The 23,469-nt window shown below is 47.7% G+C and overlaps 1 protein-coding gene across 8 annotated transcripts in view; it reads left to right on the top strand.

Annotated features, from left to right (window-relative positions):
* Positions 1–20,887: 20,887 nt before the first annotated feature.
* The window catches only part of ilf3b (interleukin enhancer binding factor 3b), a 55,813-nt gene continuing 53,231 nt past the window's right edge, over positions 20,888–23,469 (top strand). For 7 of the 8 annotated variants that reach the window (XM_084328481.1, XM_084328477.1, XM_084328478.1 and 4 more), the window contains exons 1-2: positions 20,888–20,938; positions 22,853–22,930. In XM_084328481.1, coding sequence (XP_084184607.1) covers positions 22,928–22,930 — 3 coding nt within the window. In that variant the 5' untranslated portion in view covers positions 20,888–20,938; positions 22,853–22,927. The remainder of the gene's footprint in view (positions 20,939–22,852; positions 22,931–23,469) is intronic. The other variant, XM_084328476.1, reaches the window with a different exon arrangement.

The raw sequence follows: 23,469 nt of genomic DNA, 5'->3' as shown, positions 1-23,469 counted from the left end.
GAGAGCGAGGTCGCGCTCCGCTTCTCTTTGGGCACCGGCAGCGGCGCGCTGGGCTTCGGCGGCGGCGCGCTCTGCTTCTCTTTGGGCACCGGCAGCGGCGCGCTGGGCTTCGGCGGCGGCGCGCTCTGCCTCGGCCCGGTCTCTTACCATATTCTCTTCCGCCTGAAGGCGTCTAATCTCTATACGTATACGATCTTCGTCGCTCCGTTGCTGCGCTTGAAGGCGTTCTCTTTCCATGGAAGAATGTTCGCGCTCACTAAGCGTCTGTGCTTGGAGTCGATCGCGCTCTGTTGAGGCTGCTAGGCTGGCGAGGAATGCCTGTGCCAGCATCTTGTCCGCCTCGCTGGGGGAAGACGCTGGTTGAGGTGATCCGCTCCTGGCAGTACTCGTTGGAGATCTGTTCTCCTGTGGCGAGTCCTGGAGATCCATCTCCGGGGTGCTCTCCTCTTCTTGTAGCGGGTAGAGTTCCATCCCTGGAGAGCTGTCTTTATCCTGGAGCTCTCCGGGGACTACTTCTTCGGTCTTGGCGGGGGGTAAAGTCGTGTCCGGTCCCTCCTGGTCCCTACCGTGAGCTTGGTCAGTTACGTTAGAACCCACTAGGGCCTCTATTGGCGGGGTAGCCTGGGCGATAGGGTCGGACATAATTTTACTATCTACTTTTTCCGCGTTTACCGTCTGTAGAAGGCTAGGTAGTATATTGGCAACGTAATCCTCTAAGTACTGAGGTGTCTGCCGTCTACGCTGCGGGCGATCTACTTTAGGAGAACCGTTTTGTGGAGTGTTCATCATAGGCCATGTCAATATTAATACCGCTATATTAATATTACACTAGTTACCCTCCGGCTTGAAGGACCAATTGTAACTGAGGGGTACAATTCCCTGACTGTATTGATAAGTATGGTATCATTAAACCACTACCGCTTTATGTACTTTAATTACTGGCCATACAGTACACGATATATGAATATGATGAACACTTCCCACAATGAAATCGGTTCCACACAAAGGTATAATCAAGTATTTAATGGAGCAAAAGGTACATAATATACTTTACATTATTCTTTGAATGCACTTGTAAGGCAAAGGAATATGCGTAGGCAAATCAATAATGAATGTCCATTCTCTGGTTACGCAGGAGGTAATTATACAACCTGAATCTTAGGGAATTATATCTATGGTACACTAGTAATATAGCGGGAGATACTGGAAGGGGTTCCCCCTGGTTGTAAGCCAGCAGGGGTAGAAGATCTGTCGGTAGTAGAACGTCTGGTCAACGATGACTAAGGAGACTCCAGGTACAGGAGCCGGTGCAGTAGCCTCTTGATCCACAGACGAATACAGCTGTTCTCCGTAGACTGTAGCTCCACAGTGAAGAAAGCTAGTCGGCCTCAGGCTCTCTGAGGCGCCGACTCGACTTGACTCCTCGCGGGGTAAATCCAACACGTGCAGGCGTCGGCGATTATCCGCTCCATAAATCACAGGACCAAAGCAAATATATTCCAGCCGCAAAGGGCTATGTAGTCGTCGGGTAGATTAATCCAGTGTACATGTCCATACGGTTCTCGTCTAGGTCTCCTCGGGTGAAAGCGCCATGTGGTCAGCCCAGCCTGGATAAGAACTCTAGCTAATACGAGGAAGCGTTGGAGATGCTGGTCACTGTAGAACTTTAACCGCACGATACACTATACACAAATAGACTATTATTGACTTAATAGAAATATGTCGCACTCGACGGTATAGCGCCAAACTCTGACAATTCAGTTATTAATTCGCACACGGTCTCAATGCTCTATTCTGGGGCCAAACAGGCCATACTTCACCGCACGTTGTATCGTGGGTGAGGCTTCAACTTATTGGTAACGTACTAAGGGGCTAAGAGGGTTTCTGTATTCACCTGCGCCGTATTTATATGCACGGTGAACAAACTAGTGCCAATCTCATTTCTGTCGCGTATCCCTGGGCAAGGCCGGGCATGTCCAGACACGTCTTGACGGTGACTTTGAACCTGACTCCGGAGGCCGGTCCCTGGCGCCGGTGGACCGCTGTCCTATAGGAGAATGAAATATTATGGTCTGGGCTAAAGGGATATTCCGCGTATATGTACAAGGAATATACAGGGGATATCAAACGATATACAAATACTATGCAATATATATCAATAAATAAATATATATATTCGGTTTAATCTGATCCTTTGTAACATCCACACACAACATATTCAAGGATAGACTATTTTCTCATGACAACAGGGGACAGATACAGGGTAGAAGAATGCAGGATAGGGGTAACGGACATATCAGATCATAGCGCAATATATCTGACAGTGAATCGTAAAAGTAGACTGAGAAATACAGTTTGGAGACTGAATGTAGGACTATTAAATAACAAAGGTTTGGTTAATGAAGTAAAGGAAGACATAATTAGATACAGAGAAGAAAATGATAACGGAGAGGTAGACCCAAACATTTTATGGGATGCACTAAAGGTAGTAATACGGGGAAAATTGATAGCAAAGACGGCATTACTCAAGAGGGCTAGAATAGAGACATACCAGAACTTGATAAAGAAACTGAAAGAATTAGAGAAAGAACACCAAAGCTCAAAGAACCAAAAGACACTTAGGGAGGTAAAGGAAGTTAGAGGAAAGATAAACAAAGAGCTGCTGACAGAAATAGAGAAGAAAGCTAGATACATGAAGCAGACATACTATGAAGGGGGACCGAGAGCGACCAGACTTTTATCTATAGACGAATCAGGACACAACAAAAACTGAACACAATACACACAATAAGGGACACGAACACAAACAAAATACTGAGAGAACCAGCTGAAATAGAGAAGACATTTGAAGAATATTATAAGAAACTATACACACAACCGATAGCGGCAGGAGAAGAGGAGATAGAGACATTTTTTGAAAAATTGTATCTACCATCGATAGGGAAGGAACAGAACGAAATATTAAATGCAGAGATCACAGAACAGGAAGTATGGAATGCGATCAGTAAAGCAAAGAGTAGTAAGTCACAGGGTAGCGACGGGTTCCCCTCGGAATTCTACAAAACATTTAGACAGGAACTGAGCCCCATATTAGAAGCAGCATTCAGACACACAATGGAAAAAGGCACAATGCCACCTTCATGGAAAGAGGCCATAATTACTACAATTCCAAAAGAAGGGAAAGATAGAGAACTGTGTAGCAGTTTCAGACCTGTGTCCATACTTAATGTAGATTACAAGATGTATACATCAATAATATCCAAAATATTTGAGACATTTATGACAGATATTATAGACGAAGACCAGACCGAACAGCAATATGTACAATGATAGAAGGAGGGGAGATGCAGACTCTACAAAAATTGAAAGAAAGATTCGGACTAGAGAATAGGGACCACTTTAGATATTTACAGATTAGAGACTACTATAACAAGGAAATAAAGCAAGACAGAGACAAAAAACAGAATGGGGTAATTAAGATAATGGTAAAATCATACGAAGGAAGGAAGGGAAGGGTGATATCAGCACTATATCAGGCAATAATGGACAGTAAGGGAAATACAACATTGTATATAAAAGAAAAGTGGGAGAAAGAGTTAGAAATAGAGATAACAGAGGAGGGATGGTATAACACATGTAAGACACAACAAACAACCACAGGATCAAGGATATGGAGGGAGTTTGGGTGGAAAAACATAATTAGATTCTTTATAAGACCAGAAATACAGGGCAATTACACACCAGCAAAGAAACCATGTTGGAGGGAGTGTGGACAAGAAATAGCGAAACACACACACATATTCTGGAGATGTCAGAAAATAAGGCACTACTGGGAAGAGATAGGAGAGATAATGAATGAAATAATAGGATACGAAATACCCCAGGAAGGCCAAGTGTTGTACCTGGGGAAGGAATCACAGGAAGGAATTCAAGGGGAAGACAAATACTTGATTAAGATACTAATAGTGGCAGCCAAAAAAGCTTTAACTAAACTGTGGTACAGGGTAGAAGTGCCGACGAAGGAACAATGGATAGATTGTAGAGGGGATACAGGAAATGGAGAGAATCACACATCTGCTGAGGCTGCAAGAAAATAAGTTTGAATTGAAATGGGAAAAGTGGGAAGAATATAGGAGGGGAAGGAATGACATCACAGGGGATTGAAAAGGATACAAGGAAATGATGAAAAATGTAAATAAAGGATGCAAATATAGAATGGACCGAAAGACACATGCCACACGTTTTCTTTTCTCATTTTTGTATATCTGTTTTATTTTTATTTCTTGTTGATGAGCCTTTATAATTTTGTATGCTGAAATGTATTGTCTATGTATGTTGTTGAAAAAAAAAAAAAATAGATAAAATACATTGTAATGTTTAAAAGTGTTTAAAGTGAATGTCTAAAGTGAGTGTGTGCATGTGGGTGTTGTGTGCAAGGATGTTGGTAGGTGACGGTCTGCATATTCTGATTCTGGAGAAAATCAAAGGACACACAACGGACACTTGAACGACCACATCAAACAAGAGGTGGACGCGGGCAAATACTGCGGCATGGTCATGCTGGACCTACAAAAGGCCTTCGACACTCTCAATCACACCATTCTGATTGACAAGCTAAAAGCAATTGGTTTTGATAGTTTATCAGTGAGCTGGATACAATCCTACCTGGAGGGGAGGGAACAGATGGTGGAAGTAAACGGTACACTATCCCCCCCCCTCACAGTGAGCTGTGGTGTTCCACAAGGAAGCATACTAGGACCGCTACTATTCCTAATTTATGCAAATGACATGTCGTCAGCTTGTGACTGCAACTTGTTCCTGTTTGCGGACGACTCAGCCCTGCTGGTCTCTGACAAGAACAAGTTACAGGTTGAAAAAGCCCTCAGCTCAGAACTAGGCAAAATCTGCATATGGCTCGCCGACAACAAACTATCATTACACATGGGCAAAACAGAGTCCATTCTCTTCGGTTCAAATAACAAACTCAGCAAGACCGACGGCTTCTCGGTTACAGTGGGTGACAATATTATCACAAGGAAAGATGAAATTACCTACCTGGGTTCCATCCTAGAGGCTAATCTTTCCTGTGACAAAATGGCATCCAATGTAATAAAAAAAGTCAACCAACGAACGCGATTCTTGTACCGGATCTCCGCTCTGGTAAACAAGAATACCCTGAAGACTCTAGCAGGAGCACTCATTCAAGGGTACTACGACTATGCTTGCACCTCATGGTACCAAAGCACCTCAAAGGCACTAAAAAACAAATTACAAACATCTCAAAACAAGCTAGTCAGACTACTACTTGACCTGACTCCTAGAACCCACCTCACCCCTGCCCACTTTGACAACCTAGGATGGCTTAGAGTAGACGACAGAGTACAGCAACTTGCAATGGGCCTGGTCTACAAGATACACTACGCGACCAAGGTACCCATGTACATGTCAAAATACTTCCCAAAGGTCAGTGAATACCACGATCACAACACCAGAGGGAGCTCCACAAATCATGTAAAACCCAGATTCGGATCAAACAAGGGACTAAACACGTTTCGCAATTATGCCACATCAATGTGGAACGCCCTGCCTAAAGCTGTAAAGGAATGTGAATCACTACCCACCTTCAAAAACACTCTAAAAAAACACCTACGTGAGACTGCAATTCGAAACTGGCCCCTACAAATGTCCTAACCTAGTTGTACAGTAAATGACCAAGTAAGGCTTTGTCAATATTCCAATGTACAGTGTAAAATGTGTGTGTGTCCCCTTCCCAACACCCCCCCCCCCCCCCCCCCCCCCCACCTCCAATGTACAGCCCTCACCCAACCCACCCAACCCCACCCCACCCAACCAACCTCCTCCAATGTACAGTTTCTATGCCAAATGTATATACACTCCTTTTCTGGACACTTTTGTGGACACTTTTGTATCACAAACAGTACTGTATTTGCAAATCTGATATGTCATAAATGTATAGATGTAGCAGTACTGTCTATCTGTATGTCATGTATGTCATATATGTTATGATGAATTGAAAATGGGGGACCCTGATGTAAACAAGTCGAAAGTCTTTCTCTGGTCTGCATCCCCTTAACAATTGTATGTATTGAGCTGTACTGTACTGTACCCATTCTGCAATCTGTTAATAAACTTTTCAATCAATCAATCAATCAATCAGAGAGAGGACAGGACGCGTGTAGCCTTTTTACAACGCATCCACGTTTCCGGCGCTCTGATTGGCCAGGTCATGTGACATGTGCGACCAATAGCGTGTTTGCCCATTTCCTCGTCGAAACAGCCTGCAAACTACCTGGCGTTCTATCGCCATGCTCTAAGACAAACTCTAACCTTAACCAACTTCGAAGAGTGCCTACGCTTAACCAGTGTAGAAACTTGCCGTCCCACGATTGGCGCTCATGTCACATGACCTGGCCAATCAGAGCGCAAAACGGGAACCCGGAAACGCCGATGCGTTGTAAAAAGGCTTCAAGCGGACAGGACAGAGAGACAGAGATTCCTTCCGTTTTAGTTAGATAGCCACACACTGACACCTAGTGGATTTATCTGTGCATTGTGTGCATGATGCCCCAAAAGAAAGCCATACTGTCCCTCGACCCATTCCCTTTATTCATTTTAAGGACGAGTCACCAGTGTGCTGCCACTTGTTCCCTGCTGATGCCGATTGAGTTCTAAACGCTGTTGGTCGATACCAAGTACCAATACGATCCATTACGTTTACTGACCAGTGTAGACTTAGATAGACCCTCAGGTCATCATTGTACAATGATAGAGATAATCATTTTTTCTCCATTAGAGATATAATTATGTTATGTGTAAACAAAAATGTTTAACCAGAAAATCAAATAACTTTGCTTTGATTTCTGACATGTTACACATGGTTCTCAAATAAAAATGTCAAAATAAAAATTCAAACACCGCGGCTGGGTGGCGCAGCGGACATTGCGCTCGTCACCAACGCAAGAGACACCGGGTTCGAATCCGGCTGTCGGCGTTGCCTCCGGCTTGGGCCGGCCGGCATACTAACTCAATTGGCAGTTAGCGGGTGGGAAGTCGAAGGATGGTAGTCTGGTCGTTGTGAACAGCGACTCCTACAGGTCGGTTGGGGACGCCTGCACAGCAGAGACAGGAAATAGCGGGGGTAGTGTGAGCCTCCCACACGTTACTCCTCGCCTAAATGAGAGTCCGCGCTGGCAGGTGAAAAGATGTGACAGGCTGCCTCCACATGTATTGGAGGGGACATGTGATGCAAGGCTTCTATTTCTAAAATTGGGATGGGGAGAAAAATCACAGAAAAAGGAGGAGAAAAAGTAGATAAAAAACAAGTTTTGTATTATTTGTCACATACAGTATAAGGTACATGTACATTATAGTGAAATGCTTGGTTCTGTGTGACCCTCCTGAGATTGTGCTTCATACAGTAAAGAGTAAAGGAGTAAAAAAAAAAAAAATGCTATACAAAATATACAAAACTAAAATGTACAAAAATGCTAAAATTAGATAGAAGAGGTAGTGCAAACGTGTAAGAATAAATAGATAAAATACAGTGTAATGTTTAAAAGTGTTTAAAGTGAATGTCTAAAGTGAGTGTGTGCATGTGGATGTTGTGTGCAAGGATGTTGGTAGCAGATCATAGTATTGGGGACATGTACTGATACTGATCCCTTCCTCCCTCCCTCTTGCAGAGACCAGTCGCATTTTTCTTTCCTCTCCCTAGACCTTCAAGGTCGTTCCTCTCGCCGGCCCTAACTGCCTCCCTGACGGTGTGGATTCTACTTTCTTCAACAGACTTGGCTCCTTACTCAACTACAATGGATCAACTAGTAAGCTGGTCATTTGCAGCAATTGATCGAATTTTCTCTTCAAGGAAGCAGAACGCAGCTGATCCGCTGTGTCCAATCAGGACATATCAAGCGGGCTTTGCGATTGACAGTTGGAATAAATGGCGATCAATATGCCTTTTTTCTCTTGAAATTGAGGATGTTGAGGATGTGTACATCATCACAATCCTACTGATCGGCTTGGGAGCGATCGCAATCTGGATCTGGATTTGTACAAGAATAATCGGGAAAAGAGACGAACAAAAGGATGATAACCGTGTGGACCGCTGCCTGACAGCTGTGGCCAGACTGGTAGTCTCCCACATGGAACTTGTTAAAACCCACATGGAACTTGTTAAAAGACTCGCTGTCCATTCATCTGACGAACAATTGAGAGGTCAAGTCCTGCTGGGGGTCGCGCAGGACATTAAGAGCGCGACGGATCGAATTTGAGTCAAAACAGTGCTTTTAGGAATCATTGTCTACTACTGCACCCCCCCCCCCCACATTCTCAAGTCTGGTGTAGAATTGTGGAATGCCAAGGTATGCTCGCGGCCTCAAAAAGGGGAGTCAGACAAGATAACAACTGGAATGCGGTGTTTCCCTTACCCAACATCTCACCTCCCCCACCAGATCTGGCTCGGCACTTCCCCCCCCACCCCCCACCCAGACCTCCTCCCCTCCCGTGTGTACGCCTAGCGCCGTAAGAACTTTTCTGGACGGCTGCCAACAGTATGCGCGCTGTAGGAGTGGATCCTAAGACTGTCTCCCGATCCCGCCCGTCCATCCCTCCCTCCTTCCCGCCACCTGGCGCGACAACACTTTGTTTAACTACTCAGTTGTTGATGCAGCCTGACTATCGCATATGGCGTCTCAGGCATTCTGTAGATGACATGTGTCAACAAATGTACATGTCTGTGTGAATTTATGCTGTGCCATTGTTACTGTAAAAATGTAATGATTGTGATGTTGTTATTATTATTAATGAGACGATGAGCTGTATGTGTGTGTCACTGGAATTTCCCCAAGGGGATTAATAAAGGAATATCTTATCTTATCTTATATCCAACAGGGGAGCACTGATCAATTAGAAGGATGGCTTGCCTTGAGATCAATCAGGTGACGGTCTGCAGATGGATATCAGATTTCTATCAATTGGGATATGGTCAGGTCACAGATAATATGAGGGCCGACGTTCCACTCTACTGGTTAAATTACTTACTTGTGAGTAGTACGTTCGTTGATAAAGAAAAATAATATCCACAGCCGCTCCAGTGTAAAACAAAGATATCCTAATGGTTTATTTCTCTTCCACAGCGAAGTCTTTCTTTACAGAAGTGGTCCTAAATCTACTTTCCTAAATATTCACGTCACTACTACAAGGTAAGAAAACTGTATTTTCCCAGTGTAGCCACCTGAATATGTCTGGCTATTATTCAGGGTGTCTAACGTTAATCTTTTGCATTCCCTGTGTTCACGTGGACGTTGTAACCAGTTGACCGCTCTTGATCATACCTACCCGGACATGGACAATTAACGTGCGGTTCTCTTTGATCACCCCTCCCTGACATTGACTATTAACTTGCTGCTCTTTGATTCTCCTTCTTCAAAACATTGGCGTTTCATAGCGAGACAGGACTACAGGTGCTGGCAGGGGGCGGTGGTGGTCGCTGGGCAGGAAGGACATCAGGGGCGGAAAAATGAGTTCAACGCCAAGTGCAGCAGAGAGGAACCTCCTCTTCGGCGTTCTACACAGAGGAGGAAGGACGTCTACAACAGGAGCACCAGCGAGTGAGTGTGCGATTTATTCCAGAAATACATGCGGTAGTTGAGCGTTTGATTAATGCGCCGGATAAGCTCAGTTACACAACGGGTTATCCTAGCCAGAGACACTGTGAAGGAATCAACAGGTGAGCATCGCCGAAGACCAGGTGGTAGGCATTGGCCACCTTGCGTTAGCTGTGTATAGGCGTCATAGCAGGAGGGTTCAACACGACCCACAGTTTAGCTGTGTTTAGGCGAGTACCACAGTTTAGCAGGCGCGCCGGCCCACCTCTTCAGCCCAGCAGAGGACGCCACTACACTGCACGCTTCTCCAGCCTCTCCAAGCCATTGCCCAGCATCACCTGCCCCAGCGTCTACTCCCCCCCCGCTGGCTGTTATCGCGGGATCTCCGTCGGCCATCTTAGCATCCGGACTAGCGGTGCTGAGGTTGGACCCGTCATCTTGGATAAGTATCAGCGGTGCTCTGAGTGTTGAAACGTGTTCGGTAGACAGTCCACTGTGGGGAGCAGGCTCTGTAAGAGTGAAGATAAACGGTGCTTTGAACGCACACTGGAGAGCAGTGTATAGGGGTGCCCCAACCATTTCAAGCCGGCTTTAGATAGGACTTTATTTGCTAAATGTGGGCCCACTGTTCATTTCTTTTGAGTGTAATAATATGTGTGTTCCTTTATAAAATTCCCATTCAGTAACCCCTTTATCCCTTCCCTCTTCCTCCCCTCTCTCCCCACCTATGGAGTAGCGGAACAGTATATATAAGCCCTTAAAGGGAAGGTGTTGTTACTGTGTCTAGCCCAGTGTGGGAAGCACTTTAGTCTGTGTTAGAGAGCGAGAGCACTAGGTGGCCAGGGCGTAATTGTAACTTCGGTAAGAGTGCTCTCGACCACTCTTATAATTTGTTCTTGCCTGAGAAAAAAGCAACAATAAGAAAACTTTGCTGAATCCCAGGTAAGAACAAAGTAAGAGGAAATGCTAGTTAAGAACGAAATCTGTTCTTATATCGCTTCATGCATGAGGCCCATTGACTTTATCTAAATCCAATCAATACTAAACATTCATATAATACAATAACCTAAATATATAGCTTTGGCTCCTACACCGGCCCCTAATTGTCCTTCTAATCTAGAGACAATTACTAACTACAAAAAACAAGGAGCTAAACCAAACACTATTTTAACTGATAAGTGTCTCTGCTGCTGGATAACCAATACCTGGTGCCAGAGGTCACTAGTACATGGCACACCGTAGGAGGACGGTCTTTACCACCGCCTCATGCAGCTTCTTCTTCACGAAGATCTCGAGCTTTGCTTCCTTTATATTCTCCACAGTGAGGTTGGTCTTCTCCAGGCTTGCCTTGAAGATCTCCATCTGTGTCTGTACCTCAGACTGTGTGAGCGAAGCATTCATCTCCTTCCTCTGGCGACAGCCTCAGCAGAGTGCTTCTAAGCTTCAGCATCCAACCGACTGCCTTCTGGAGACGGTTCCAATTGGAGTAATATTCCAGGAACTGCTGAACTGGGTCGAACTGCTCTTCAGCTGCAGTAGTAGTAGTAGTAGTAGTAGTAGTCTTTACCTCTGAGTCCTCCGTGGTTAGGTCCCCATGGTGTTCTGGGTTCTGAGGCCATTCCTCTTCGGGCTTGGTGATGAATTCCGGCCCCTGTATCCAAGTCTCATTGCGCAGGAATGATTCGGGCTTGGTGAGGAATTCCGGCCCCTGTATCCAAGTCTCATTGCGCAGGAATGATTCCACATTGAGTCCTCTCGACGCGTGGTCAGCAGGATTTGTTGCAGTATCTACATACCGACACTGTCCCACTTCTGACAGCTTCAAGATGGTCTCCACTCGATTCGCCACGAAGGCGCAAAACCTACTGGCTCTGTTTGCAATGTACTTGAGCACAGTGGTGCTGTCGGACCAGAACACAGATTTGTTTAGGTGGAGCTCCAGCTCGGATCTCAAGGTCCTGTCCATGCGCGCTGCTATGGTAGCGGCTGCTAGCTCCATGCACGGGATAGTGAGGGGCTTGAGCGGGGCCACTCTCGCCTTCGCCATGATGAAGGCAACATGAAGCTTGTTGTCATCACTCTTTTGTAGCAGATAGCTGTAGTTGAGAGCTCGCTGTTCAGCTACTCTTCTGCTGTTCGGCATCTTGAAGACTGCGTTCCTCCCTGGTAGGCCAATGCTGTAGTGTCCCTCTGTAAGTTTCACAGACTGCAAGACCAGTTCCAGAAACTGGATGTCGTCCCTCGACTTCTCAAACCGGTCGTCTTGACACTCTGGAAAGTCGTTCTTGAACTGTTGACTCCAAAGTTCATCTAGCATGGCCACGGATGTGTGGTTGGACGTGACTTATATGAGTCCACTGGTAGTTTCATGGCCATCTTCTCCTCTGAGGGGGCCATTGACGAACCAGCCTAATTGTGTTTTCACCGCGTACGGCCCTTCTTCCACGCTGGGTACCACCTGCCCTGGTCCCATTGCCTTGGGTACGTCAGTCCCGATGAGAAGGCCTATCTCTGCCTGGATCTTCGTTATTTGCACTTCACTGAGATAGGGCCACTTATCGACTTCCTCTTGCAGTGGGATGTTCTGTTTACGAGCAGGTATTGACTTCTGAGAGAAGGTGTTGGGTAGCTCTAGGAAGTTGTCACTATCCAAGCTACAGACTTCTAAACCAGACACCATCTGGCTGCTCACGACCTGCTCGCCTCCCATGGTGGTCCTTAGCAGGATACTTGTCTTCCTGCCGGTGACGTTAAGCGCTGTCATCAACTTCTCTGTGCCGAAAGTGACGTGGCTGCCTGGGTCGAGGAACGCGTAGGTAGCCACCATCTTGTTGCCTTTCTTGGCTTTGATGTGGACCGGAACGATAGCCAAGATGCTTTTGACATTGCCGGCCCCAGTAGCTCTGCAGGTCCTCGTTTCTGCATTGATGCATCCACTGACCATAGAAATGGCTTCGCCCTCTTCTTCCCCGCCCCTGTGCTTGTACGGAAGCTTGGCTGTGATGGCACACATATTTGATATGCTGTCAAGCTCCTGCATGTCCTCCACATCAGCCATAGCGTTGTAGAGGCCAAGGGAGATAGAGGCCAAAGGAGTGGAGCGCCTCTCCGTCATCGGACTTGATAGTAGGCCAGTTCAGTGCCTTGTCTATATACGCCATTGAGATCTCGTATCCATTTCCAAAATGCCTTTTCAAGAGCCTTCTTGCCTCGTGATAGCCTCGCTCTGGTTCCATGTGAAGACAACTTCTTATCAGCTCTCTTGGCTGTCCATCCGTGTACTGCTCCATGAAGTACAGCCGGTCTGTTACTATCTGTCTTGTCCTCCACTCCGTGTTCAAAGGCCCTGATGAATAGCCTGTACCCCATAGGGTCTCCCTTGAATATAGGAATCTGTTGAGGGGGCAGAGTAGCATGGTATTGTTGCTTCACTAGGAAATCCACCATGGCTCGTGTGGACTCTTGTTGCAGAGACTCTTGTTCTTTCTGTGTAGCACCGCCAGGTGCTCTGGAGCTGCTACTGGAGCTGCTACTGCTGCTACAGGTTCTTCTATTTTCGCTACGGCCTGGGGAGTAGGCGTAGCCTGCTCATGAGCTTGCGATTCGAAGGGCTTCTTTTTCTCTATGTAAGAGTTCATTCCATCCCTACGGGACACTCTGTATGAGGGTCGCCGGCCCTGGTGCTCTTCCAGTACTTTGCACTTAGCCTCCAAGGCAGCTAAAGCAGCCTGGATCTGTAACTCCTCTCTCTCTGCTCTTAGCTTAGCCTCCTGTTCTTCCCTATCTGCTCTTAGCTTAGATGAGGTAGCTAAGAGCAGAGCCTCCTGTTCCTCCAGTTGTCATTTTTGTTTTAGAGCGTAAGCCTGGGTTAGCAACTCAACCCTCTCTAAGTCAGCTTTCAGACGCTGGCTTGCAGATGATGTTCTGGTAAATGTAGTGGATGGTGCTCTAGACCCTTTCCCTTTTACGACGCCGGATGCACTGTCTTCAGGCCTGACCTCATCTTGGTGCTTCCTAGACTCCGCTATACGCTTATGCACCTCCTCCATCCGGCGTCAACAAGCTATTTGGAGAGTTCGGTGCGCTTAGTACCACCTGGACTGAAGTATTAAGCGCACCGAACTCTCCAAATAGCTTGTTGAATTCTACCAATCTTGTCTGTACACCTTCCAAGTTACCGTCGTCATCCTCATCCATTAATTGATTCATCTGACTCAGTGACCAGTTAGCTGATATAGCTTAGCTTGCCTCTTATGGATGGCATGACGGACATCTTCCTCATAGACCTTTTGTGTCATCTCAGCCTTCAGAAGGTTATCCTTCTTTCAGCGCTCCAGTAGTTCATGTTGATTCCTTTTTCCTCTTGGAATACAGTTTTCTTACTAATATGAGGGCTGACGTTCCACTCTACTGGTTAAATTACTTACTCGTGAGTAGTACTTCCGTTGATAAAGAAAAATAATGTCCACAGCCGCTCCAGTGTAAAACAAAGACATCCTAATGGTTTATTTCTCTTCCACAGCAAAGTCTTTCTTTACAGAAGTGGTCCTAAATCAGGGCGGCTACGTGGCGTAGTGGGCAAGGCGCTCGCCATGAAATCTGGAGACGCTGGGCTCGCCTGTTCGAGCCCAGCGCTCCACATTTGCTTTCAGTTTAGCTGGTCGTCCGTACTAATACACATTGGCCGTATTAGGGGGTGGGAAACTGATGGGTGGGGATCGGGCGTTGTGGACAGCGACTCCTACAGGTCGGTTGGTGCGCCTGCGCAGTAGAATCAGGAAGTGTCGGGGGCAGCGTGAGCCTCCCACGCGTTACTCCTCGCCACTGAGAGATCGAGCTGCGCAGGTGAAAAGATGCGACTGCTGTTACCTCAAGTACCGGAGGGGACTTGTGCTATGTATGACTTAGTCCACATTGCAGCCGGCTTGTGGGAGGCAAGAAACAGCGTTCATGACAGGGGGGGGGTTGAATTGGATGATACGAAATTGGGATGGGAGAAAAATATAGAAAATGGGAGAAAAAGTGGATAAAAAAAAAGAAGTGGTCCTAAATCTACTTTCCTAAATATTCACGTCTGTTAGGGTTTGTAACCGACCTCAAACGCAATGGCACAGAGAGAGAGTTGTTCAGAGTTAGCCAAAGCAAGGGCGTATTTATTTTCAGAGTTACAAGATGGAATTAAGTTGAGCAACCGAACAGACGGGGAATCTGGCATGTGAAGATTGTTGCGGCTCTGCAGATTCTCCCAGTAGGTGGTGGTGAGGAATTGGCTTGTGACGTCTGAAGCCGCTCTGCAGATCCTCCCAGCTTTCACTCCCGGTGGAAACGGAGAGAGAGAGAAATCTGAGTTAGCCCAGCGCACAACAGAAACAGAGAGGTGACTGATCCAGTATATATCCCAGTGACTTGATCTTCGGTGTACCACACACAGTTAGCAGAGTCCAGAGAAAAAACAATACGGTAATCCAAAGTGTAAATCCAACACAAAAATAGGTGAGAACAGTACAAACAAAAAACGGGATCTCTTCGGTGTTTCACAAACACACAAAAAACTGATGATCCAAAAGAACTGTTTCCAAAAACTCACCAGAGCGCAACGCGTAAAGCGGGCAGATAACGAGGCGCAGCTCAGAACGGGAAACCAGGTTCTCCACAGGGATTCTCCACGAAAGTCCTGGAGAGCAAAAGACAGCAAACAGCGACGGGGAAGGCAGGCAAATGCAGGAGTATTTAGAACGATCCAACATCGATAGTAGGGGGATCAGGGTATATAAAGCCATAGGGCGCTGATTACAAGCTGTGACAGCTGCGGGATGAAATTGATACTTGCTCCAGAAGCGTGTGGCGGGGAGAGCACCAATCAACACGGCACCTTACAGGAACGGAGCGTGTGGCGGGGAACGGACCAATCATCACAGTACTTTAAGAAGCCTGTGGTGGGGAAAGAACCAATCCTCACAGTACCCCCCCCTCCACGGGAGCCACCCGGCGACCCACTCGGCCCCGGCCTGCCCGGACGGGACCGAAGGAAGCCGGCGATCAGGGGCACTGGAGAGGGGGACAAAGACAGAGGCCCGGAGAGGGGGACCGGAGACGGGGACAGAGGACCGGCGAGGGAGGCCGGAGACGGGGACTGGGGCCCGACAGCGGAGGCCGGGCACGGGGACAGAGGACCGGCGAGGGAGGCCGGAAACGGGGACTGGGGCCCGACAGCGGAGGCCGGGCATGGGGACAGAGGACCGGCGAGGGAGGCCGGAGACGGGGACTGGGACCCGGTGAGGGGGCTGGACGGCACCTGAAGACACTGGGCACGACAGGAGGGGCCCCACCCCCTGATGGTGCCGGAGGACCAGGCGACGTGGGGCTCATGCAGCGCGAGCCAAGGCCTGCCCAGGACCACAGGGACAAGAGGAGAGCTGGTGATGAAAAACTGGAGTCTCTCAACGTGGTTACCAGCAATGGTGAGAAGGACTGGACAGGTGCGTTGAGTGACGTCAGCCAGGCGGCGATGATCCAGCGCGAAGACCTCCAAGGGCCTCTCGAGGTCCTCAAGTGGAATGTTGGCCCGGGTGGCAAACCCAACGTCCATGAAACTCCCATCAGCACCAGAGTCAATGAGTGCACCCACCGTCGCCCGCTGGTCCGCCCAGGCTAGGGTGACGTCCGCCAGACGGTTAGGTGGTGCACGGGTGGGGGAACAGGAAAAACGGCTCACCAGGATCTCCCGGGGTCCCGGCGAGCCTGGTCTTCTTGGCCGGGTAGGGCAATTGGAGACACGGTGTCCATCCCGGCCGCAGTAGAGGCAAAGGCCGGACCTGAGCCTGGACTCCCGTTCGGCCGGGCTAAGGCGGTTGCGTCCCAGCTGCATGGGTTCCTCCTCGGTCACGGCTCGGGAGGGAAAAAACCCATCAGTCACGGAGGGGGCAGGACGGTCAGCACTGTAGAGGCGGCCGCCGGGAAAGGGAGCCCCTGAGCGGAGGTCGATGGCACAGTCGTAAGGCCGGTGAGGCGGAAAGACCTGAGCCCTGGACTTACTGAAAACCTCCTCGAGGTCGTGGTACTCGGGGGGTACGTCTGGGGTACTGAAAACCTCCTCGAGGTCGTGGTACTCGGGGGGTACGTCTGGGGTACTGAAAACCTCCTCGAGGTCGTGGTACTCGGGGGGTACGTCTGGGGGTCCCCGTCGTGCTCGCTCACGCCTTCTCTCCCGGAGGCGTCCGTCGATGCGGATAGCGAGGCTGATCAGGCCCTCGAGAGAATCGGGCTCCTCTTGGGTCGCGAGCTGGTCCCTTACTGCGTCGTTGAGCCCCCTCAGGAAGGTGAGACGAAGCGCTTGATCGTTCCAACCGCTCTCCGTTGCGGCCAGTCGGAACTCCAGCGCGTAGTCTCTGACACTGCCACTGTCCTGCCGGAAGGTGCCCAACCGAGCTCCTGGGTCCTGGCTACGGGCTGGGTGGTGAAAAACCCTGCGGAGCTCTGCCACAAAGTCTGGGTAGGAAAAACAGAAATCAGCCCCCATTGCCCAGGAGGCAGTAACCCACTGTGCTGCTTGGCCCGTGAGCAGGTTAGTCATGTAGGCTACTCGGGATCCCTCAGACGAAAAACGGCTGGGTTGATGAAGGAAGACCAACTCACACTGCATGATGAATGTGGCACAATCCTCGAAGTTACCATTGAACAGACGTGGTTCGGAGAGACGGGGCTCCCGAGGTGCGAGGTCTGCCGCGGGTGGTGAGCTGGCCGAGACTCCTGGGACAGGTGGGGTCAAAAGCAGAGTGTTTAATGATGTACGGAGAGCCTGAAGCTGGTGCAGAGCAACAGCCTGCTGATACTCCTGAGTACCAATGGCATCCAGAATAAGCTGGACCTCGGCCCGGAGGTCCTGTAAAGCGGCCGCAACCGCACCCAACTGTTGGGCGTGGTCGTTGACCAACTCGATCTGGACCGCCAACGCTGCCCTAACCCTCTCTGTGTCGGCTGAGGTCGTCATGGTTGGATCGTAATGTTAGGGTTTGTAACCGACCTCAAACGCAACGGCACAGAGAGAGTTGTTCAGAGTTAGCCAAAGCAAGGGCGTATTTCAAGTTCAAGTTCAAGTTCAAGTTCTTTAATAGTTGTCATACAGAAGTACAGAATACTTTCATACAAAATGCTTCTTACTGTTACGCTCCAGAGACTGTGCTAGACAAGATAGTATCAAATAACATAATAACATAATATAGCATGAATTTAGAAGAAGAAAATGAGGTCACAGTGTTCGGTATAGACCAGTCCACGTGAGCGGATCGGCGCGGCCGAGAAATCCGCTCTTCGCTCTTTAAAGCTTGGTCCGCTCCGCTAATCACTCATGTTGACCCCGCCCCCAAGTCGCTCTCCGCTCGCTCCCCGCTCACCTTGAATCGAGCGCTCCCCGCTCCCCGCGCCAGATCGCTCAGCAGTTTTTTTTCTTCTTTTTTTGGAGCATGGTGTAAATGAGCTCAAACTACAACAGTCTACACCCCCTGGGCCCCTTAACAATTGTTTGTATTGAGCCGCATTGTAATTGTAGCCATTCTGCAATGTTAAATAACGTTGTTTATCCATTCACTATCTCTATTAAGCGATGATAGGCTAGCCGAGCCACAATGCTATGGTCGCTGCCATTAACGTTAGCATGTAAGCTAACGTCAACAACAATGGCGTCGATATACTTTTTCTAACTGGAGTGAGTGTGGGCGTCTCTACAGTGACAAAGCCTGAACGAACAGCCTATCACAGGTTCACCCTTCTCATTGGTTGAAAATGGCCTTCATGTTTGTACATCGCCATCTGTTGCTTTGGCATTGTACTGCATGTATATATTACATCAGTGTTAAACCACTGTGAGCGGCCTGGAGTGGATTGGAGCGGAGGAGAACTCTCGCTCCGGACGTCGCGCCGACTCATTTTAAAACCCACTCCTCGCTCACGTCAAAACCGGCCGCTCCGCTCCCCGCGCCGCTCACGCTCCGATCCGCTCACATGCACTGGTATAGACATATGTACAATGTTCTGAGTTACCATATAATATACAATACACAATACTATGCAGTGTACTAATGTACAGTACTATCTGTGCAAAGCAGAAATGGGATGAGGTACAATTTTAGGTACAATTTACAGTAAGGTGTACGAGTTGTAGTGCAATCCTTCATCCATAAATATAAAGTGTGGGGAGTGGGTGCTACAGTGTGTTTGTTTAAAGTGGGTGTGTGCTATAAAGTGTGTGGAGTGGGTGCTACAGTGTGTTTGTTTAAAGTGAGTGTGTGCGTGTGGATGTGTGTGCTATGTGCGTTTGGTGGTTGTTGTTGTGTAGTGTTCATTCATTGTTCGTTTAGCAGCCTGATGGCCTGGGGATAGAAGCTACTTCTGAGTAGAAGCTATTTTCAGAGTTACAAGATGGAATTAAGTTGAGCAACCGAACAAACGGGGAATCTGGCATGTGAAGATTGTTGCGGCTCTGCAGATTCTCCCAGTAGGTGGTGGTGAGGAATTGGCTTGTGACGTCTGAAGCCGCTCTGCAGATCCTCCCAGCTTTCACTCCCGGTGGAAACGGAGAGAGAGAGAAATCTGAGTTAGCCCAGCGCACAACAGAAACAGAGAGGTGACTGATCCAGTATATATCCCAGTGACTTGATCTTCGGTGTACCACACACAGTTAGCAGAGTCCAGAGAAAAAACAATACGGTAATCCAAAGTGTAAATCCAACACAAAAATAGGTGAGAACAGTACAAACAAAAAACGGGATCTCTTCGGTGTTTCACAAACACACAAAAAACTGATGATCCAAAAGAACTGTTTCCAAAAACTCACCAGAGCGCAACGCGTAAAGCGGGCAGATAACGAGGCGCAGCTCAGAACGGGAAACCAGGTTCTCCACAGGGATTCTCCACGAAAGTCCTGGAGAGCAAAAGACAGCAAACAGCGACGGGGAAGGCAGGCAAATGCAGGAGTATTTAGAACGATCCAACATCGATAGTAGGGGGATCAGGGTATATAAAGCCATAGGGCGCTGATTACAAGCTGTGACAGCTGCGGGATGAAATTGATACTTGCTCCAGAAGCGTGTGGCGGGGAGAGCACCAATCAACACGGCACCTTACAGGAACGGAGCGTGTGGCGGGGAACGGACCAATCATCACAGTACTTTAAGCCTGTGGTGGGGAAAGAACCAATCCTCACAACGTCACTACTACAAGGTAAGAAAACTGTATTTTCCCAGTCTCCAAAATCACCGCCGACTCGACACATGAAAATTCCTCCACACTGGAAAGCCGTAAATCCACTTGCCGGCTCTTTCCACAGCAAACCGGAAGGCTTGGCACCTTGGTTGACTAAACATTCATATAATACAATAACCTAAATATATAGCTTTGGCTCCTACAGATAATATCCTGGTATGTCAAATGTATAGATGTAGCAGTACTGTCTATCTGTATGTCGTGTGTGTCATATGATGAATTGAAAATGGGGGACCCTGATGTAAACAAGACGAAAGTCTTTCTCTGGTCTGCATCCCCTTAACAATTATATGTATTGAGCTGTACTGTACTGTACCCATTCTGCAATCTGTTAATAAACTTTTCAATCAATCAATCAATGAGGCCAAAAGTCTTGTGGGTTCGGTCTGAAATGATGGAGCTGTATTTTGTCATACCCCTTCAGGTAGCCCCTTTCGGGACTGTGATGCACCTTGCTACCCTTCAGGTTAGATAGGCTATATCCTGTACGTACAGGCTCTAGAGTAAAGTCTTAATAAAAGCCAGTCCTTGCTGATGAAAAGTTCAAGGCATTATGATCATTGATTGATTGATTGAAAATGTTATTGCAGAATGGGTACAGTGCAGACCAGAGAAAGAGTAGACTTTCGTCTTGTTTACATCAGGGTCCCCCATTTTCAATTCATCATAGTTCATGATCATCACCTTGCGGCTGCGGTTGATAGATGAGTGATGAAGGGCCTTATGGAGAGAAGGTGGGTCCATTTCAGGGAGGATGCTGTGTAGTTGCTTGACTGGAGGCAAAGCACAAATACAGCAGCAGCAACACTTTGGCACCACACCTCCTCTCCCTTCCCTCCACCCCTCCTCTCCCTTCCCTCCACACTTGTTACGTCCTTGCTAGTAGCCAACTTCTCTCTCTTAATTGGCTATATTTGTGGTCACGTGCGTCTTTCAGCCAATCGGCGTTCATATTTCGCCGATCGTGGGCGTTTCCGTTCCGTGACACAGTTGCAGCCAGAGGGGCATAGCTTCAAACGTGCAGCGTCCATTAGCGAAACGTTCACACACCGGTAAGTGTGAAATGTCTTATATTGCATCGAATGTAAATAACATGTTCTATTGCTATGTGTTCAAATGGCTGTTGGGTACGAGGTGAACTATTCACGAGCCATTTTTTCCGAAGAGCTTCAACCATTTTTGTTTAGTCTTAAGTCTGAGATCGATCCGTGTGGCTTTGTTTGAATTGAACAGCAGCTAACGTTAGCTAGTTCGTTAACGTGAGCTAAGCTAACGCGTTAGCTGCACATTCAATGAGGTATTGAATGGTGGGGGTTTCCCCCCCGACCATTTTGGCAACCGTTCAGCCAGTATCCGGCAAACTTGTTATTTATATTCTACTATACATTTGGAATAACACATCTGGCACTTGATTTTCGACTCCACGGCGAGCACAACGCGAGCTGCCCGTTGCTTGGCGGGCGGCTGGGGAGCCGACTGCTAGTTAGCCGAGGGGTGATGTTCGGGGGACTAGTGTCGTTAGCCCCGGTCAGGGGAGCCACAGCTAAAATGGCGCCTGTATAAATTCTGTTGCTAGATCCCACGGCCCGGAAGAACATTTTTTACATGTATTTAAAATGTTTAGGTAGTGCGAGTGGTCAGGGTTAGTGATCAGTTTATAAACAACTTTTTTTAAAGGTTAAAATTATTTGGCAGCTCGGCCAAAAGACTGACGACCCCCCGGCCCCCAATAAAAACGCCGATGACCTCGTGTGATCTAGCATCAAGCATTCTGTTGGGGGCCAGTCACGTTATTATTATAAGTGGCCATCAACAGTTAGTTACCCGACTTGAGGCTGCTGGATAACGAAACCCCATAAAGGCAAGCAGACTGTACGTCTTAATCAAGACATCTCCCTGTGGCTGCTGTCGGTTGGCGGTCTACTTGGTTTGATCTTTCAACGACTTGTTGACAAAGCGCGATTGAGACACTGATCGTGACATTATCCTTAGAATTCATGGATTCCTGTTTTATTGACTTTCTGTTTATCTTATTTTTGTATGGCATGACTTTTTACTTATACTTTGTTTTTGTGTTGTACTGAACACACGCCAGGCAATGTTAATCATTGGTGGTGATGGTATTGACCTACACCTACACACGCATGCATCCAAATCTGTCTGCCCCCCCCCAGCAACATAATGTCTATTTTACTTGAGAAGATTTCTATGACTGATGTTCCTGGCTCTAGGCTACACTCTGGAAACCTGATTTATCACAGTGAGTCACATTTGTGCCGGTGGAAGTAGAAGTCTGTGTTGTTAACCAAAGTCCCTAAGGTGTGTGCCACAGTGCCATTGAAGTGTCCTCCTCTGTTGCTGCTACAGCTGTAGTCTGCTTAATTTAACTGAGCCAGATAAACATGTCCTCGCCGTAGTGCAAAGTAGACCGTTCCTCTTAAAACATGTACCAGAAAATTATATTTTAGCCACTCTGTAAAGGTCTGGGTCACAATCCTTAGTATTCCATAGCATAATCAAGTAACAGGCACTGTACAGTTATCATTAAATCTCATGTGACCACCACGCGAGAAACCTAGACCCAACCGCCATCCCATCCTCTATTTCTTTTTAGCAATTTCTCAGTCCAGATTGAAGTAGCCGACGTGATTATCCCGACATGGCAGCCGGCGTCTGTAGCACCGGTCAAACTTCCAGGGCCCTTATAATCACTTTAAGCCAATGCTGCTGGTGCAAACTCAAACCTGAACTGTAGGATCAGAGTGGCGTCTTGTCACACAATTGCCCTACACATGGCCTGTCTTAAGTCCCGCCCAATTTTCTTGATCCTTCAATCACAGCGGACGCTTCCCTCGGACAAACAGTCGCGATTGAAGGTTCAATAAAAGAGGGCGGGGCTTGGGGTAGGTACATTTCATCAGCTTTTTGTTAAGATTCTCACGTTGTCCCTCTTTGTTTCTGCACAGACAGGCTGCATCGTTGGTCCTCTGCTACAGTCAACACCATTATCACTGCCACCCACGGACAGAAGAGCAGCCATCATGGTATTTATACACCAGGAAAGTTTATATGGGGGCCCTTTATAGTCCGTGTTTACTCGGCACGCCTCGCCCTTGGCCTCAAGGTGTTGCACTTGTTTTTCACCCACAATAATACCCATTTTCTCTGTCATATTTCAACAAAGATAAATGTTTACCAACACTCTGGACAAAATGTTTGACTTACCAGAGGTACGGTTATCTCATTCTCAGCTCAGCTGGACATCCCAAAAAAGCATGCGCTGCCGCTGCTGTAAATTTATTTTTCACAAACTTTTTATGGCTGCAAAATGAATCCTGTAATCGACTATGTAATGGGGTATGCACTCAAGTATAAAAAAAACAAAACAGATGTATGTTTATTTTGCAGCAATTCTTTGTCGTTGCAGCCATATTTAGTGTTACATCCCCTCACACTCATGTTCTCAGGCTGCAGCTGGTTTGAAAGCGAAAGTAAACCGGCTTCTCTGCTGGCTGTGGCTCCAGGGGAGTTGAACAGTTCTGGCTCTGCTAGTTTCTTTTCTATCGTTTGGCGCTTTTTTGGT

The sequence above is a fragment of the Notolepis coatsorum genome, assembly GCF_963971535.1.
Source record: "Notolepis coatsorum genome assembly, chromosome: 14".
Taxonomy (NCBI): domain Eukaryota; kingdom Metazoa; phylum Chordata; class Actinopteri; order Aulopiformes; family Paralepididae; genus Notolepis; species Notolepis coatsorum.
The sequence above is the reverse complement of the archived record's forward strand: the minus strand, read 5'-3'. Positions and strand labels throughout refer to the sequence as shown.